Source organism: Balaenoptera acutorostrata, chromosome 17 (genome assembly GCF_949987535.1).
Source record: "Balaenoptera acutorostrata chromosome 17, mBalAcu1.1, whole genome shotgun sequence".
NCBI lineage: Eukaryota > Metazoa > Chordata > Mammalia > Artiodactyla > Balaenopteridae > Balaenoptera > Balaenoptera acutorostrata.
This window is the reverse complement of record NC_080080.1, coordinates 63,412,962-63,431,394: the sequence shown is the minus strand read 5'-3', so window position 1 is coordinate 63,431,394 and position 18,433 is coordinate 63,412,962. Positions and strand designations below refer to the sequence as shown.

The 18,433-nt window shown below is 33.7% G+C and overlaps 1 protein-coding gene across 2 annotated transcripts in view; it reads left to right on the top strand.

The window, feature by feature from the left end:
* The window catches only part of CRISPLD1 (cysteine rich secretory protein LCCL domain containing 1), a 44,862-nt gene that overhangs the window by 16,009 nt on the left and 10,420 nt on the right, over positions 1-18,433 (top strand). The window contains exons 3-12 of one of the 2 annotated variants that reach the window (XM_007185072.3): positions 10,390-10,508; positions 10,859-10,991; positions 12,330-12,445; positions 13,236-13,336; positions 15,018-15,158; positions 15,332-15,392; positions 15,502-15,568; positions 15,766-15,896; positions 17,588-17,631; positions 17,725-17,797. In XM_007185072.3, the coding sequence (XP_007185134.1) occupies positions 10,390-10,508; positions 10,859-10,991; positions 12,330-12,445; positions 13,236-13,336; positions 15,018-15,158; positions 15,332-15,392; positions 15,502-15,568; positions 15,766-15,896; positions 17,588-17,631; positions 17,725-17,797 (986 nt within the window). Of the gene's footprint in view, positions 1-10,389; positions 10,509-10,858; positions 10,992-12,329; positions 12,446-13,235; positions 13,337-15,017; positions 15,159-15,331; positions 15,393-15,501; positions 15,569-15,765; positions 15,897-17,587; positions 17,632-17,724; positions 17,798-18,433 lie in introns of those variants that run through there. The other variant, XM_028167191.2, reaches the window with a different exon arrangement.

The window sequence follows — 18,433 nt, the reverse complement described above, 5'->3', positions numbered from 1 at the left end:
AAAGCTAGGCATAACTTACTCTAAACTTCGTTTTATAACTAACAGTGTGTTAAATTTGAATTCTAAGAAATTTACTTTTTCACTGGAAATTTAGGTGGCAGTGATTATCTTTTTTTAATCATTCAAAATTCGGGATTTAAATTTCTTCCTTAGTCTCGTGAATATTAACAATGCGCCATAAAAAGGCTATGTGAGTCACAGCAAATGAAGCAGATCTTAGAGGAACAGAGGAATAAGAGAACATTTATTAATATATTAGGTATCAGGTAATATGTTAGGCAGCTTACTAATACACGTTCTATGAGATGTTTTTATTCTCAGATATTATTTCTCATTAGGAAAACAAATGCCACAATAACAAGGATTTAACAGGAAAAAATTAATGAAGGCTCTGTATGCAGAGTTGTGGGCAGGGCTTAGGCGAGCCGCAAGGATGGGGGGCACCCAGGCATGAATGGTGGTACCCCAGCCTGCTGAGGACCAGAGCCTGGTGGTAGGACTGTATGAAAGGACACAGGCGCCATCACTGTGAGGCAGAGTACTCAGGGGATGAGTGGGGCTGAAGAGGGGGTAATACATACTTAAATTCACACCTCACGCTCTGACTTCCTGTCCGTGTCTTCTACTGGCCAAATTCAACTAGAACCCAGGAACCAAGAGAGCCTGAAGTAACTCAGGATGTAGAGTTGAGCCTTTTGGAACATAGAGTATGGCAGCACGTGGCTGAGAGTGACTATGTGGGAAAAAATGAAGACTATTTAACACAATATTCTTTCTCAGATTTTCAAATAAAGACTTTGGTAAACCGTATTTTTTTACATCATCTTCTTAGTCATTGTTTAGTTGTTGAAGACAAATGTATAGGCAAGTTCCTAAGGGACACCTAAACATCTGATTGAGCATTCTATGGTTACTAAACCAGCTTTGAGTTTCCTAGCAGCCAAGGAAAACAGGAGACCATATGGTTTACATAGCTCTCAATGACTGTTTGGAAGCATAATAATTTATCGTTCTTGAAGCAGGAATTATTAGTGAAAACTTAACACAGAATTCCCAATACAGGAACAATGAGCAACTTACTATAGCAGTTTCATTAAAAGTATGTAAACATATGCATTTAAATGTTTCTTATATTAGCCTTTGGTTTAAGTTGAAGTAATGATGTTAAATTTTAGGTTTCGGTTTCTATTTGTCCATAAACTTTATCTTTTACTAATTTTTCCAAAAAGAAGTTTTCATTCGTTAACCCATCTCTTTTTTCTTTTTGAAAGTTAAAAAGATATCCCCAAGTGCAATAAATAAAAGCAATTAATATTTTATTTACTTGCAAAACTTGTTACTTTCATTTTGCTATTTAAATATATGAGCTAATGCATGCAGAGTGATTTATTATGAAAGCTTATCTTTCCTAGCATGCATATTTTAGGCTTGACTTTTAGATTAATCATATATCTATCTAAATTTATGAGCTATAAATAAACTAAAACATAGGTCCTCATTTTTATAAATTGGCTCAATATTTGTAGATGAAGACTTAAATAGCTGATAGTTGGTACTGTACTTTCTCAAGTCTCCTTTGAGGTCTCCTTAAACATTCAGAATATAGTCTTGAAGACTAACTACTTCTCTCCTAAATGACAACAAAAGTAATGAAAGCATTATAGTGTTGAATTTATCACAAAGTCAATACAAAGATAGATATATATGACCTTTACAAAAATAATCCGAGTTCAACTTTTCAAGAATTACCTTTTGTTTAGCCTAGGTACATCATGAACACCCTTTCACCCGAGTTTATATCACACATGTATGTTTGATGCAGGGAATTTAGGTTCCTGTATCTCTGATCCAAGTTATTGCCCAGGCCAGGCCAGCTGAGGCTAGAGATAATTGATGAGTACATATTGGCAACATATTATATGCCAAGTATATTAGGTGACATTAGGAAAACACAGAAAAAGTATGAGACAGTTTTTGATTTAAAATTCTAGTTTGAGAATTAAGACTGAAAGTAGTAGAAACAGATCTAGGGGAACATACAGTAATTGGTAAATTATATGTTTAAGAAGGTTCAGAGAAGGGTGAGATAAATGGAGTATGTATTGTGGTTGGAATGACTTCCAAGAGGAGAGTGATTGTGAACACGACTTTGGTGAAAGGATAAAGTTTAAGTAATTAAGGAGGGGAGGAAAGAAAGAACAGTCCTGTAGGGGAACATTTCTGATGGATTCAGCGGCCGAGAAGTGTGAACAGACAGGTACTAGAACCTTGCTTCTTGAAGTATTCAGTGTATGGTTCTGGCACCAAGTGTTAGAAATGTCATAACTTTGATTTCTCTCCTGACCTACCAAGTCAGAATCAGATCTCCTGATGATTTACTGGCACTTTAACGTTCCAGAGAGCCAGCAGTAGAGGACCCATGTTGAGGAGTGGGTTATAAGTAAGGTAGGTAAGTTATAGCCAGACTTGAGAGGGCCTTGGCAGGGAGATGAGAGATGAATCAGAAGATATTCTGTAGAAATGTAAGGATTTTGTTGAATTAATGTCTAGGCTGCCTCGCAAAGACAATCTGCCTTACACCATGCATTCGGTCTATCTGTATAATATTGAAACAATGGGTTTAATTAAAATGATCTTATCAGTTTATCCACACATTAAATTTCCGTTCCAAAAATTATTTTAATTTTATTAAAAGGAAGTGGCAATTCCCTAAATTATCTTTTTTAAGACCTTTACGGCTTTGTTTTGAAGTAGATTTTAAGTAAAACTCTGCCGCATCTGCCTCGCATCTCTGTAATTTCCAGGAGACCCTAATATGTGCATTGCCCTGAGGTAATGCTGCTACTTTCTCAGTACCTGGCAAAGCCTCTGTGTCCTGAAACACAGGTGTTCCCTTTGAAATCTGAGCCTCGTGCATTTTCCCTGTAACTACCGTCTTTTCAAAGTAGGTGAAGCACAGAAGTTAAACGCCTGAGGTAATTTCTGAGTTGTAAGGAATGTACTACTCCTGTTTTCCATAGTGCTTTTTATACCAGATGACTTTGTCACAGAAACCTAATACACTCTTTCAGCGTAGATTGAATGATTGATTAATTGATTTCATTGATGTCTATTTCTTTGTTATAGTTCTGATAATTCCACCAACGGGGAGAAAAGAAGGTGGCTAAGATTTTATAATGAGGCATTATTTTGGAATTTGAATCTGAAGTTTTGTGAACCGTCAAATGTATTACTTCCATAGAAAAACAAATTCTTTCCTGGAGATCAAGTTATTGCTATTGAGAGGATAACACTGACAGCTTATTCCATAAGATTTTGGGATTGCACTTTCTGGTTTAAGCAGGAAAACAGCAGTGATTTGGGAGGGATTTATGTTGTGACATATGATGGATATTTACAAACCTGTTTTTCCAGAAGGTATGACAGGTCAAGAATTATCTTTTAAAGGTGGTGTTTAGAAAGAGATAGCTCTATATGTCTTTGATTTTCTTCAACTGCTTCTATATTCATGAGCTGGTTGAAAAATCCTGGTGTTCCTTCCACATGTATAGAAAAATTACATGTGGAAGTCTGTGCCTTATTTCAAAGATTTTACCATTGGGTTTTCAGGACTAAGCTGAAGAGAGACCCATTTTGAACTTTTTACTGAGAATATCTTCTTGTCGTATTCAATTATGTTGAAGTTGTATTGGGAAGTTTTATGGAAGGTTTTCAGTTGTATTTCTCTGTTTTGGATAATATTAAAACTTTCTCCAATAGAGGTGATTCGGAAACAGTTCTCCTTTAGACTCATAATTAGAAGATTGGAAACCTTCTTGGCTTTGCAGTCTTGAAAATCACAAATCAACTTTTTCTTCTTAGCTAAGAAATAGCCTCTATTGTCAACAGAAATATTATTTTATGTTTGAAAGTTTTTATGGGATTTTACAAGCAATACGGGGCACTCTAGAGGAGACTATAAGTACAAAATAATAGAATTTTAAAGCTAAAAGGAATTGAAGAGACTTACTCCAACTTACTAATGTCAGAGACGAGGAAACAGAAGCCAAACATGACATAATCAAAGAGATAAATTTGAAAGTACACAATTTAAGTGGGAAAGAAGACTCTTCCAGGGTGTATCATGTATTTTAATTAACCTTAGTTTGAATAATTGGAACAAGTGCAAGCTTAGTTTTATCTCTGTCTATATAGAAAAAGGAAAGAAACACTTATCATTAATGACCTTGCTTGCATACGTCTAGAAGACATAGCCCCAAGGAAAGAGTATTTTCAATACTCAAAGGTATTTTCAATATATGGAAAGCTGGAATGGTATCATTACTTCTGACAGCCAGTGACTGCTCAGAACTGAGGTAGGCTTAGAGACATGAGGGTGGTTTTCTGTATGCAGATGTATATGTCTAAAAAGACAAATCTTTGTGGAATTCATTTTCAAATTTTATTGCAAATGCTTATATAGTTTTTAAAAATAATTTCATTGTTATTTATCGTTTTTAGTAGGAAGGTAAGACCAGAGCTTTCAGCCTAGATCTGGATTTCCAGTGCAACTGCATTTTCAACACCACTGTGCTTTGATGTTATTACATTGCCAGAGAGCAATGCATATTTTAAAAGTCCATATTAAATTGCAAATTGTGTCATGGACTGATGTTAATTGCCATTTAATTAAGATACCTAATAGTAAGATAGTCAAAGACTTTTTTTTTTTTTGCATTTATCTTGGAAATCCAGTAAAGCTGTATCAATTCTGCAAAAAATTATAATGAATTAAAACATTATTTCTGGAGAATGGTAGAAAATCTTGCAATCCTATTTCTCCCTGCTTAGAATGACACTGAACAGTTATTAAATTATGTGAGAGTTTCCAGTCAGGAGATTATTATTCTGTGCATTTAAAGGTATCAGATCATGCTGGTCAATTTCCTGTTAAAATTTCTTTGTTTACTCATATATTTTTTCATTGCTGAACCTAACTATATAAAATAAACTACTTCACAGCTTCAGTGTCACCTAGCATATTTCCTTTGGTAGACTAATTATCATGATACCTTCACCAAGAAGTGCTTATCAATACCTTTGTGGATAAAGGGATTTCCATTATCTCCATCCCTACCTCTGATCTTTGAGGATTTATGTATGAAGAATCTAATTACACAAATTTGCATCAGGCAGATAATATCACAAAACTTTACTTCATGTGCTTTAATGCAATCTAAAATAATAATAATTAATTAAAAAGTTCAGATTAATGTTTGACTTTTATTTGAAAAATAGTCTACTGTTCACTTTAGTTTTTTATACTAATATTTTTGAAGCCTCAGTTTTAAGAAAATGCTCTTCAGACAAATTCATAGTGACTAATTAACATTGGCTTTCAACTCTTGTTTAATGTACTACAATAATAATTTTGACGCTATAAAGAGTCAGTGATTTCCAGGACATGAATTTTAAAATTATGTAAATCTGGAAAGAGCTATAAATTTACAATAGTCAAAAAATATATTTGAAAATACTTAATCCTTTTTAAGAGAGAAGCTATTCTCAATATCAAAGAGAAAGAAAGAGTCATATTACTAATGACTGTTTTTGCCTAATGTATAGGGATACAACTTCTGGTAAGCTAGCAATGTTAACTCTATTAAAAACTACAATCCTGAGTGATTTGCAACTGTCATTGACTGTTATTATAATAGGATAACAAGTATTCTGATAGGAATATGAATTGTGTATGCCCACCATATTTCACAAATGATAGCAGTCAATGGAATTTTCTGTACTTGTCTAGCTGCATAATTTTTGATTTTTCCAAACAGTATTTTAGTGCTAAAACTACTATATGTTTCTAGGTTTACTTTTGAAAGTCCTTTGTCAAGGTTTAAGGTTTCTTATGTACACACACACAGGAAACGATAGAGCCATTATGGTGAACTGGTTGAAAAATGTCACTGGAGACAAAGTATGTTAATAGTATTCTAAATGTTTCTTTTAGTAATGAAACTTCAGTTAAAGACTTTGCTGTGTTCTCAGAAGGAACAGCTTACTTATGTAGATGGAAAATAGAGTGGTTTTTATTTCTGCACACCTCAAGTACCCATTCTATAAAGAAATGGTAATTTTAAGTGTGGCTTGGCTTTAAATTAGTCCTGGGTGAATAGTTCAGAGAGAAAAAATGAAGCTGGTTAGGCCATCTTGACTTAATTTGCAATCTAGAATTTAAATAGAAATGTATAGAGAGTAACCTGCATTTAAATGGGATGGGTATGAATTATTGCCAGTCTTAAAACCTGAAATATTATGTTGTAGCATAAAAATATACATTCCATGCTGTTGTCATGTTAAATGATAGTATTTCTTACAGGACAGCTATATTTTCAGTGATTTGTTTAAAAAGAATGTCCTTGATTTGTATTATTGAACTTGCCCTAAACACCAATGCTTGATTAGATTTTTCAAATAATTACTTTTAAAATTGTCACTAACTAATATTTATTAAATATTAATAGCAAATTTTAGTTGCATGCCCTCTGCCTCAGTTCTTATATTAAAATAATGTATGTCCCTATTTTAATATTATCGTAGTTAATTTGATATGCTCCACCCCCCATTTTTAATGGGTTAAATAGAAGACAAGTTATGCTATAAAACAACTTATCCATAATATATACTCAACAATTGATAACTCAGAGGGACCTGAGTTATATTCTATCTCAACTGACACATTTTACAAATAAGAAAACATAGCTTAAAGCATTTGAATGATATGTCTTAGATTTTTTTTCCAGTTTCTACACAACAGATATATAAACAAACTTTGGAAATACAGCATATTTGTGAATTTGGAAATAGTTGTATATCTTCTCTAAAAAGGATCCATCTTCAATTTCGTAAGAAAAACTGACATCTAAGGTTGTAGAATTGTGTGTAAAACAAGACTAAATTGACCTTGAATAAGGGTCTTAAGGACTCCCTTGGTGGGGTTTCTTGCTCTGGGTCTCTCACTTGTTTGCAGTGACCTGGACATGCAAACTCACAGATCTCTTGTCTGGGCTAGGAAAACTCAAACAGTGGGAACTCCTCTTGCATCTCTGTCTGTCTCTGTGTGGTCTCTCCATCTTATTTTTTTCAGCTACCTATTTAGGGTAGCTGAACTCCTAATTTGTTGACTCAGGTCTTTTAAGATGTGTGTCTTTAAAAGAGAAAGAATCAGATAGAGTCTGTATTTCCTAACCTAGCTTGGGAAGTCTCACAGCGCCATTCTGTTTGTTGGAAGGGAATCACTATCTAGCTTAAATTGAAGTGAAGGGGAGGGAATTCAACTCCACCCTTTGTGGGAAGAGTGTTTTAAAACCATCCCAGTGGTTTCAAGGCTTTTTTTTTTTTTTTTTCCATCTAGGAATGTTTACATTTTTCTTCTGGTTCCCAGCTGCTCTTTGACTATGAGATTGCTATGTTGCTAGATTAGAAACCTACGGATAAGTATAGTTGCACTATGCTTATGACTAAAGTATTATATGAGAACCTGATTTCCAAGATTGAAAACAAAAATTTGATTGTCTCTTAAGGACAGCTTACTTTCCAGGGAACTCTACTTGGGAACATGTTTGCTTTTGAGAGATGACCATCTCTCCAACCTTCTGAAAACAAAAGGAAATCAGCATCTTACTCATTTTCTGGGACTTCAGCCAAATTCTTTGTTTCTTACCTAATTTGTCTGGGGATATAATGACAGCAAGTTGAATTATGCCTTTGCATATTACATAATATGTAATTATAAAAATTAGGTCTAACTTAAGTAATGAATTTAATTAATAGTATGCTTGTATTTGGCGAATAAAGTGCTTACCTGATAAATACTTATTGATGTCTGTATCACAGAATCAGTCATCTTGAACATTTGATATTAATTCAAAGTGAAATTCAAGTTTTTATGAAAACCAGATACTTTTGCTGCTGTTAATTTTTTAGTGACATGTAAATATACTTTTCTGTGTGTGTTTTTGCTAGATAATAAAGATGCACTATAACAAAAACATACTTACCCTAATTTTGTATACATCTTACTTTTTGGCTTTGAAAGCATGATTTTATGTATTTCAGATCCACAAGTGAATGAGGAGGAATGTTTAATATAAAAAGATTATATGAAGAGTGAAGAAACTTCCCTTCCCCACACATACTTTTTTTTGGTGCTTCTTTCTAGTGTCTTGCCCATTTGGCCTATAGTCATGATTAGGTTTCTTCCATCCTTTAAATATCAAAGAAAGTAAAATTCTCTCTAGAGCCTGGCATCAAATCTTTTTTGGCTTCTGCCCATCTTTCTTCTTCCTCTCTAAAGTATTGACAAAGTAACTCCCACTTGCCTTCTCCACTTTCTCTTTCCAGTCACTTATTAACCTTCTGTGCTGTGATTTTCTGCCTAGGACAGATCTGAAATTGCTCTTAACAATGAATTAGTACCTAGCAGACCTCATCTTCCTTGACTTCTCTGTAACATTTGACCTTAATTGCCCACTCTCTTCTCCTGGAATCTCTTGTCCTGTCACTTTTCTAATTTAATCCTCTTTCAGTTTTCCCTTAACCTTTCTGATTCCATTTTCCCTAGTTCATCTTACTAACTCATTGTTTTTTTCTCCCCTTCAATTTTGATAACCCCAGAATTTTCTTTTCATTTCTTTTCTCATTCTGTATCATCTTCCTGAAGAAATTCATATCTGAGTGAATAACTTCAAAATCCACGTCTTCAGAGTGTATTTCTTTCCCCAGAACCCCAGTCATCTATTTCCACTTTCTACTTGACATATATACTGCATGGATCACAGACACCTCACACATCACCCTTGAAATATGCATTGAAGTGAATAGACATACACTTCTTTTTTTTTTTTTTCTTATAAATTTATTTATTTTTATTTTTGGCTGCGTTGGGTCTTTGTTGCTGCACGCAAGCTTTCTCTAGTTGCGGTGAGTGGGGGCTACTCTTTGTTGTGGTGCACGGGCTTCTCATAGCGGTGGCTTCTCTTGTTGCAGAGCACGGGCTCTAGGTGCGCGGGCTTCAGTAGTTGTGGCACGCAGGCTCGGTAGTTGTAGCACACAGGCTTAGTTGCTCCGCGGCATGTGGGATCTTCCCAGACCAGGGCTCGAACCCGTGTCCCCTGCATTGGCAGGCAGATTCTTAACCACTGCGCCACCAGGGAAGCCCTAGACATACACTTCTATTACAACAATCTATTTCTCTTTCTGTTTTTCTTTCTCACAGTTGGGTAACCTCATCAGTCTTCACCCTTTTTTTTTTTTTCCCCTCACCACCTACCTTCAGTCATCCGTCAACTTCTACGAATTTAAATTCCTAAACATTATTTCAGACTGTCTGCTTTTCTCCAGTCTCACTGCTATCACCTTAGGTTGTGTCCTCATTTTCTAGTTCCAGGACTATTTTTCTACCCTCTTAACATGCCCAGAATCCTGTAATTGTGCCAATATTGAGTACAGTTCTATCCAACTCTTTGTTTTTACCACCACACTCACTATACTGCCTGATTTTCAAATTAGCAAATTGAATATTAAACCCAGGACATATGAAATTATTTCAGTAATAATTTTATGATTTTAAATATCACTTTATAAATTATTTTTAAAATATGAATTAATATTATTGAATTTTGTACACAAATATGCATTTATATTTTATAGGATACAGATTCATTAACCATTCATGTATTGAGCAAATGTTTATTAACCACCTTGTCATATGGCAGACACAGATAATAGGCCGAAGATACCAGTGTGAGTTAAATGACTGCCCCCAAGCAACTCATAGTCCCATGAAAGAGACATATAGACGAATACTAACACTGCTGTGTAATAGCTGCTAAACAAAGGAGCATAACAAAGCTTTAAGAGCCCAAAGTAGGGAATAGCTTACTTCTAAGAGAATTGAAAATGTGTCAAGAATGTATTACATAAAGCTGGATTGTGAAGTAAGAGTTAGAGCCTGTCTGACAAATAATTGGGAGAAGGATGTCTTAGGCAGAGGAAACGATGCCAGCAAAAGCAAGGAATAACATGTTTTATGACAGGGAACAGTGTACAGAGATTTGTTGGATGCGGTTAGAGGAATCACTTAAGCGTATTTGTGTCCACTTAGGCAATTCTAAACACTTGTAGAGCAGATTGGAGGGATGAGAGGTGGATGAAAGGAGATTAATTAGGAGGCTAGTGCAAAAATCTATATGAGAGATGGCAAGAACCCAGACGAAGATGCTGACTTTGCAAAGAAGAAGGGAGAAAACATAAGAACTGAGTAACACTATATTATAAAGAAATATCCAAACTCTATATATACATTATCTGTTCGTGTCTGTATTTTGTTTTTGTTTTGAATTGTAGACATGGGATGTAGAACTGGAAAGATCTGCAGAATCCTGGGCTGAAAATTGTTTGTGGGAACATGGACCTGCAAGCATGCTTCCATCAATTGGACAGAATTTGGGAGCACATTGGGGAAGGTAGCTTAAAATACAACTTCTTGTTTCTGAAAACATAAGAGCTTGAAATGAAATACTTACTAATTCATCATTGTAAGTTTTCAAAGGCTTAGTGCCTAAAAGGAAAACAAGCAGTCACACCAAGACAAATAAGAAAAAATAAATATCATACCAGAATGATCAGTAGTATTTTAAACTTATTTTTGTTTCAAGTAATTGATATATTAGTGATGTAAAGTGCAAAAGTATTTAATATTAATAAGTTACACAAAACTGCCTCTCTACCAAACTTCATCAATCTTTTTGGCAATATTTGGTTTTATATTTTCTCCAGCCTTACTTGATCTTTGTGGTTATTTTCTTTCAAATAGATATAGGCCCCCAACATTTCATGTACAAGCATGGTATGATGAAGTCAGAGACTTTAGCTACCCATATGAACATGAATGCAACCCGTATTGTCCATTCAGATGTTCTGGTCCTGTATGTACTCATTATACACAGGTATGTTTTGGGTATATTACACTTCATTCGTTTAATTTGAGTTCATGTAAACTAACAAAGTTGTTTTTTTTTTTTTTTTGTGGGAGAACTTAGGATACTGAACATTTGCCTTCCTTATGTCATTTAGTATGGTTATTAAAAATATATTAATATTGATTTATGTAGAACAAGCTTATAAATTTTTATAAACAATAGGAATAATTATCAGAAAAAAGTACAGACATTTCCTTAAAAATATTATTTCAATGATTTTACATATAAAATACTTTAATATGACCCCAATAAATGCAAATGGGAAGAAATTTACCATCTTCAAATTCAGATGTCAATTTTTTTATTTTCAAAAAATAAAAATACGGTTTTATTTACCATGACATTCAATATTCACATGTGTGCAGCATTTATCTTTTTTTAAAATTTTCAGTGTTTGGATTAGGTATTGGACATGTTCTAAAACTTCTAAATCAAACAACAAGTGGCAGATTTGACTAGATAAAGCTCACTACAGATCTGAGTTTCTAGAATTTCTATGACTGATTATTAGTGACTATAAAGCAAATGGTTCTGTATGCCTTTGCATGGGACAAGATTAAGATCAGTATTGGACTCCCTGATAGCCAGTGGCACAGTGAAAATGTCACATTGTATAAGAAATGTGAACACCTAAACTTTTGCTCCAGTGCTTTCTGCTTTAAGATGAGAAATTCTGTTCATTTGGTAGGTAAGTTTCTTCACAGAAAAATTAATATGGCATTTAGGTTTGTGAGGATGTAACATTTGAATTATTTAGTAATAAATAAGATGTTTATGTCTTATATCTGGATAGAGTTATATACCTATCTCTTTTTTTTTTTTTTAATATTTATTTATTTATTTATTTATGGCTGTGTTGGGTCTTCGTTTCTGTGCGAGGGCTTTCTCTAGTTGTGGCAAGCGGGGGCCACTCTTCATCGCGGTGCGCGGGCCTCTCACTATCGTGGCCTCTCTTGTTGCGGAGCACAGGCTCCAGATGCGCAGGCTCAGTAATTGTGGCTCACGGGCCCAGTTGCTCCGCGGCATGTGGTATCTTCCCAGACCAGGGCTCGAACCCGTGTCCCCTGCATTGGCAGGCGGACTCTCAACCACTGCGCCACCAGGGAAGCCCCTCTTTTTTGTTTAAAGTTAAATTAAGTACTTCCCCAAGTCTCAGGAAAAATATTGTTTCTGACATTGCCTCATTTCATTTTGAATAGTAACTGTTGGTTCTTCAGTTCACTTTTATGCATTTTCTCTCAGATATGTTGCTGTCTTACTTCATCTCAGCCTACTTTTTCTGAGCCTCTCTTTTCTCTGATGTAGGTGGTGTGGGCAACAAGTAGCAGAATAGGCTGCGCCATTAATTTGTGCCATAACATGAACATCTGGGGGCAGATATGGCCCAAAGCTGTCTACTTGGTGTGCAATTATTCCCCAAAGTAAGTAAACAAAACACTACTTTCATATGTAAGTATTTCTTAACAACATAAAAATAACTTTATAGTCTTGATTTTTTCCCTTATTTTCAGCGTGTATTATTGAGTAAAGTGCATTGTTTTAACTGAGTTTATGTCATATGGCAACAATTATGGTTGCCTGATGCGTAAAATTGGTGCTTAAAAGGAATATGAAAATTGAAAATATAATCTTTGTAAAGATAGGAACTGAAGCCCTAAAGATATTTTTAGGGCTTCAGTTTTATTTATTGCACTACTGTATTGTGTAAATGTTTAATAATTTTGGTTTATTAGAGATGAGAAACTATAGACTGAGACATGTATTTTCACCTATGTAAAGACCCTTCAAATAATTACAGTGAAAATATTGTACAGCTGAACTTAGGGTCAAATCTACGTCTAAAATCTGTTTTTATTAAAACAAATGGGATATGGATGAATATTCTATAGCAGAGGTTAGTGTTTTGCAGAAGTTTGGTTTTTCAGTTTTTAGCAATATACGTAACACATTATTTAGAATATTTTCAAAAGAATGAGGTAGCAGTGTATGTTTAAACTTAGTAACAATGAGATATCACTTCCCATCTGTCAGAATGGCTATCATTAAAAAGAACACAAATAACAAATGTTGGTGACGATGTAGAGAAAAGGGAACCCTTGTCCACTGTTGGTGGGAATGTAAATTAGTGCAGCCACTGTGGAAAACAGTATGGAGGTTTCTCAAAAAACTAAACATAGACCACCTCTTAATGGAGTGGATTATCTTTTTAAGGGGAAACTGGTGGGGCCACGCCCCCTACAAACATGGCCGGCCCTGTTCTGCTTGCCCACCTAGTTTTGGAGGAGGCTGTAGAGAAAATCTGTGCTACAAAGGTATGTTATATTGTGTTGTAATATTCAGTTTGATTTATATTTTCATCCAACTTCTGCATTAATTTGTGTTTGAAAGCCAAAAGCACATTTAATTATTACATGAAAAGTTTCTAGAACTCTATTTCAAATATTTAGAAGTCATTTAAAATATTTTTTAAAAATTTATAATATTAATAAGTCTATTATACCAACATGTATTTAAAGGAAAGTTTTATGATTATCCCAGATAACCACCTAATTCTACTTTGAAATTATCCCAGAGTGACAAGTATATTTTCATTCTTAAAAGCCATCTTGATATAGTGTTGACTAGAATTATTTCCATAAATGTCATCATTTCTGAAGAATTTAGCAGTTTAACACAATTTATTTTAAGCACTTTAAGAGTTTTTGCCTGAATACCTATCCATGAATCTTATTGAACCATGCCCAATGAATTATACTAATTCTCTGCTTCTTACTGCAGAGTATACAATTTGTCATGCCAAAATAACAACAACAAAAAGTATATATATATAATAGTAGTATAAAACTGTTGCAAAAAAGTACTGTCTCAAATGTACTGGATGTCCTCAAAAATAAATATAAATATGATGTCCTTTTTGTAACACATGAAGATAAAACTTACCTGACAAAGCTTTGTGAAAGTCATGCTTTTTATTCGGCATCCAAGTGAACATTTTTACCCTCTTGTACTACTTTGTTCTTAATGATGACTAAATGAAGATTAATGCAGACCAAGTGTATTTGAAAATACATGTAAATGCAGCCACTTTTCAGTACTTAGAAAGAGATATCTTTTTTTCCTTAATGATTGAGTGCTCACTAGCTATAATATATAGACAAGAAGTAAGCATATAATTCACTGTGTAATATGAGCCATTTTTAATTCCTGAAAGCTTTTTTCATTGTGCCTGAGTCTGTTTTCCATCCCCCAAACCTCCAACCTGCTTGCTCCATTGTCAATGACCACAGTGTCTTACTAAAGCTGACTTTCCTCTGAATTCATACTTCCTTTTTCTAGATTCTGAATTCTTGGACGTACATGCAAATAACCACATTTCCAAAATGTGCCCCTGTCAAGCCCTTAATACAAGCCAACCTGGAAAAAAATATTAAATTCAAAGTTTGCATATTTTCCATTGTTAAGTTTACATTTCTGCACATTGAATTTCCTTCTGCAATAGAAACCTTTCCATGGAAACTGATATTGTGGTAAATAGCAAGGGCATGTCAATCCTTCTTAGGCTGAATTTCCTTTCAGGAGAATTTTAAATGTGATCCTTTTGAAAATTTTAAGTGTTATCCTCCTGAAAATATGATTTCATTTGAGAAAACAAATTCAAATTCACTAAGCCTGACTTCATTAGATCACTGTGTAGACCTCATGATGTCATTATGAAAGGTAATCATTGATACCACTTTAAAATATAAGCAAAGTTTAGAAATGATTCCATTTAATGTTAGCATAAATGAGTCAAGGGCTCAAAGGTTTATGCAACTGTTTTATTTATTCCAATGCAGTATGTAAGATCACCACCTTAAGCCAAAACTTGTGCCAATATACAGTACTGATTTTCTAGTAGCTTTCAGTGTTAAACAGGCATATAAAGGTGTATCATTGGTAATTTGTGCACATTTAAGATGGATTCATATTTCTTAAATCCAATCTCTCTAACAGAAGGATCAGATAGCTATTACCCTCTTCAAGAAGAAGAAACAAATGAAATTGAACGGCAACAATCACAAGTCCATGACACCCACATCCGGACAATAGCAGATGATAGTAACAGAAACGAAGTCATAAGCACACAGCAAATGTGTAAGATCTCTGCATTATTTACAAACATTTTAAAGTTTACATTACTGGCATATTCAACTATATTTTATTAATCTGAACATTTTTAGAATGGCAAAAACTTGGTGTTAGACTGTATGGGATGAATTAGAGCAGCTGTTGCATCATCTAAATTATTATTATTTTCTAAATTTTAGCTCAAATTGTTTCTTGCGAAATAAGATTAAGAGACCAGTGCAAAGGCACAACCTGCAATAGGTAATATTTATAATTACTCTCAAAATTAACTGGCAAGATATAAAAAATATTTTCATTTTATATGGACATTCAGAGAAGCTAAATTTTGTTCCCCATTTCTTTTATTTAGATATGAATGCCCTGCTGGCTGTTTGGATAGTAAAGCTAAAGTTATTGGCAGTGTACATTATGAAATGGTAAGTATTATAAATGTCATTATTTGAGGAGAGGATCCTTTCATATAATATTTTGATTTTTTAATGGGAAAAATAACAATTTATATACGTATAGCTATTTTGCTCAGAATTGTTTAAAGTCATACATAGTAATGAGTTGTATCCTATGCAGAATTCTTATCATTTTAACATCCTTTTATCCCTTCCTTTTCTCCCAGCAATCCAGCATCTGTAGAGCTGCAATTCATTATGGTATAATAGACAATGATGGTGGTTGGGTGGATATCACTAGACAAGGAAGAAAACATTATTTCATCAAATCCAATAGAAATGGTGTTCAAACAATTGGGTAAGTACCTAAATAATCTTTTGGACCAGAGATTTTAAGTTGTAACAATAAGTTACATTCATTTAGAGCAAAGCATAGAAGAATTTAGTTTATAAAGAGAGAAGGTAATTTTCAAGGTTCATTTCAACTACATAATTTCCATGGGCAAAAAGAAGGAAAAGTATCTGAATTCAAAGTTGAACCCTTTTGCTTATAAAGATCATGCTAAAACTCTAAATTTTCTAGTGTCATTAAGAATGTACAAATTTATAGTTTTTCCCATTGTGAAGCAATACATTTTTCAGCTATGATAAAAAGTGCCTGAGAAGGCTAATTGATTTGCATATTCTTCCTGCCCTGTTTGGGAGAATTATTTATTTCATGCAACAGTAACTTGGTAATAAGATAGATTACTAGGTAAAAGAGCATTTTGCAAAGTCTCTAAATATGTAATACACTATGTCACCTTTCTTTTGTCTGTTAAAATGTAATTTGACCCAACATAAAAGCATTGATTAACTTTTGAAATGTTTGTCATATTAAATATACTAAGTGTATTATTATAAAACAACATATTTTATATATACTCTATAGAAAGTAGAAAAATGTAGGCTTTTGAAATATCTTTGTAGTTTCTCTTTCTCCTATGTAAAATAATAGACATTATTGAACCTCATAATGGAATGCCTTTTCTTAGGAAATATGATAGTCTCCCTTCCTTTGTAACTGAACAATTGCATGAAACTCCACAGTATGGAATTCATAAGGATAAGAAAGAATTTGTTAAGAATCCTTGTAAATTGGTGGAATGATGCCCTCTGTATACAATTTTATTCAAAGGCCTGATGTGTGGTTTTCAGCCATTAGTGATTAATCTCTTAAGTAAAAGCTTTACAGAAACACTTATTGATTAATTTATTCACTCAGCAAATACTTATCTTAAATAAATAATAAATATTAGTTTTTAGCTTTGGTAAGCCAAACATTGGGTGTTGCATTAAAGAACATTTATTTCCTATTATTTACCTTTTTCTTTTAACTTGTTTTTTTAATTGTTTATTATATAAACTCTCTTGAAACGTGTGTGTGTCATATTAAAGTACCATCACAAATAAACATTACCTTTTGCAATAGATGTTTTTTATGAAAGCCTGGGTATAGATAAACCAAGTAAAATACCTATTCTTATATTCTTGCTTTTTAATAAAACATGTAAGGAGGAATTCATTCATTTATTGTAGACATTTTACTGGATACTAGGGGGAACAAAAAAATGAATGATGTGTATTCCTTTAAGGTACTTATTATTTAGTAGTCTTTTTACACTGCCTTGTATTGACTATTTTGAAAGATTAAATTGGTTCTGTGGTAACAGGGAATGAGTATATTGAGAGTTTTAATCTTAATAGGAAACAAATATATAGATACAAATGTGTATTATTTTATGCTATTATGTATAAATTTTTGAGTTTGATAATGAAAAGAGATCTTTCTCTGATATCAAGAATGGTATTTATTTGGCTCATACTTGAAGGTAATATGAATTTAGCATAAAACATGATTAATTCTTATACTGCTACATGTCTAGATATTTAAATAAGAACATTTAAGAAAAAATCAAATATTCATAGACTTAAAAAATATAAGAATTTATGTTGATGGTGATGCATGTAAGATGTTGATGATTGAAATTTTTATGTTTTTATCTTCAGCAAGTATCAGTCTGCTAATTCCTTCACAGTCTCTAAAGTAACAGGTTAGCACTTTTTTTGTCTTATTTTCTTACCACTCTGTTGCACATTATTCTTTCTAAAGGATTTGCTTATTGTTTTGTGTTTGAATTCTTCAGTTCAGGCGGTCACTTGTGAAACAACTGTGGAACAGCTCTGTCCTTTTCATAAGCCTGCTTCACATTGCCCAAGGTACTGTTTTCTAGATTTTCTCCTTCGTTTTTAACCTGTGAACAGGGGGCCTTTTACCCTGGATAACTGCTTTTGCCTGAGATTCCGGTGTCTCTAGGACTCAAAAGATGTATGATCTTGAACTGCTAGCAGCAGGGAGCAATGGACACCACAACTGCATACACTCTAGGCACTCCTAGTGTACTTTCTCCAAAAACTGTGGGTTTTTTTTTTTTTTTTTTTTTTTGTCTCTACGAAAATCTTTATTTTAGCATTTAAAAGAAAGAATCACATGTTCATTCCCCTACAGCTTTATGAGGCTTGGCCACCCAGTAAGTTACAAGTTACACACGTCAGGCACTTGTCTGGTCATTGCATGACTCTTTAATGGATCACATCAGGGCCAAGCAGCCCCTTTCCCTATGATTAGATGTAAAGGCAGGTACTGTTAAAATGTGTCAGCATTTTTATTCAAAGCATAACGGAAGTTGTAGATGAAGGTATGTTTACTAGATCACTATCTACATTCTCACAAATGTATAACAAGGTGTTAAAACCAGAGACTAGAACTCAGACAAGCAAAAAGCTCCTGCAGTCTTTCTTTGACCTGAACTTAACTACGTAGAAATGAACTCAGTTTGAATCTACTGATCTTGG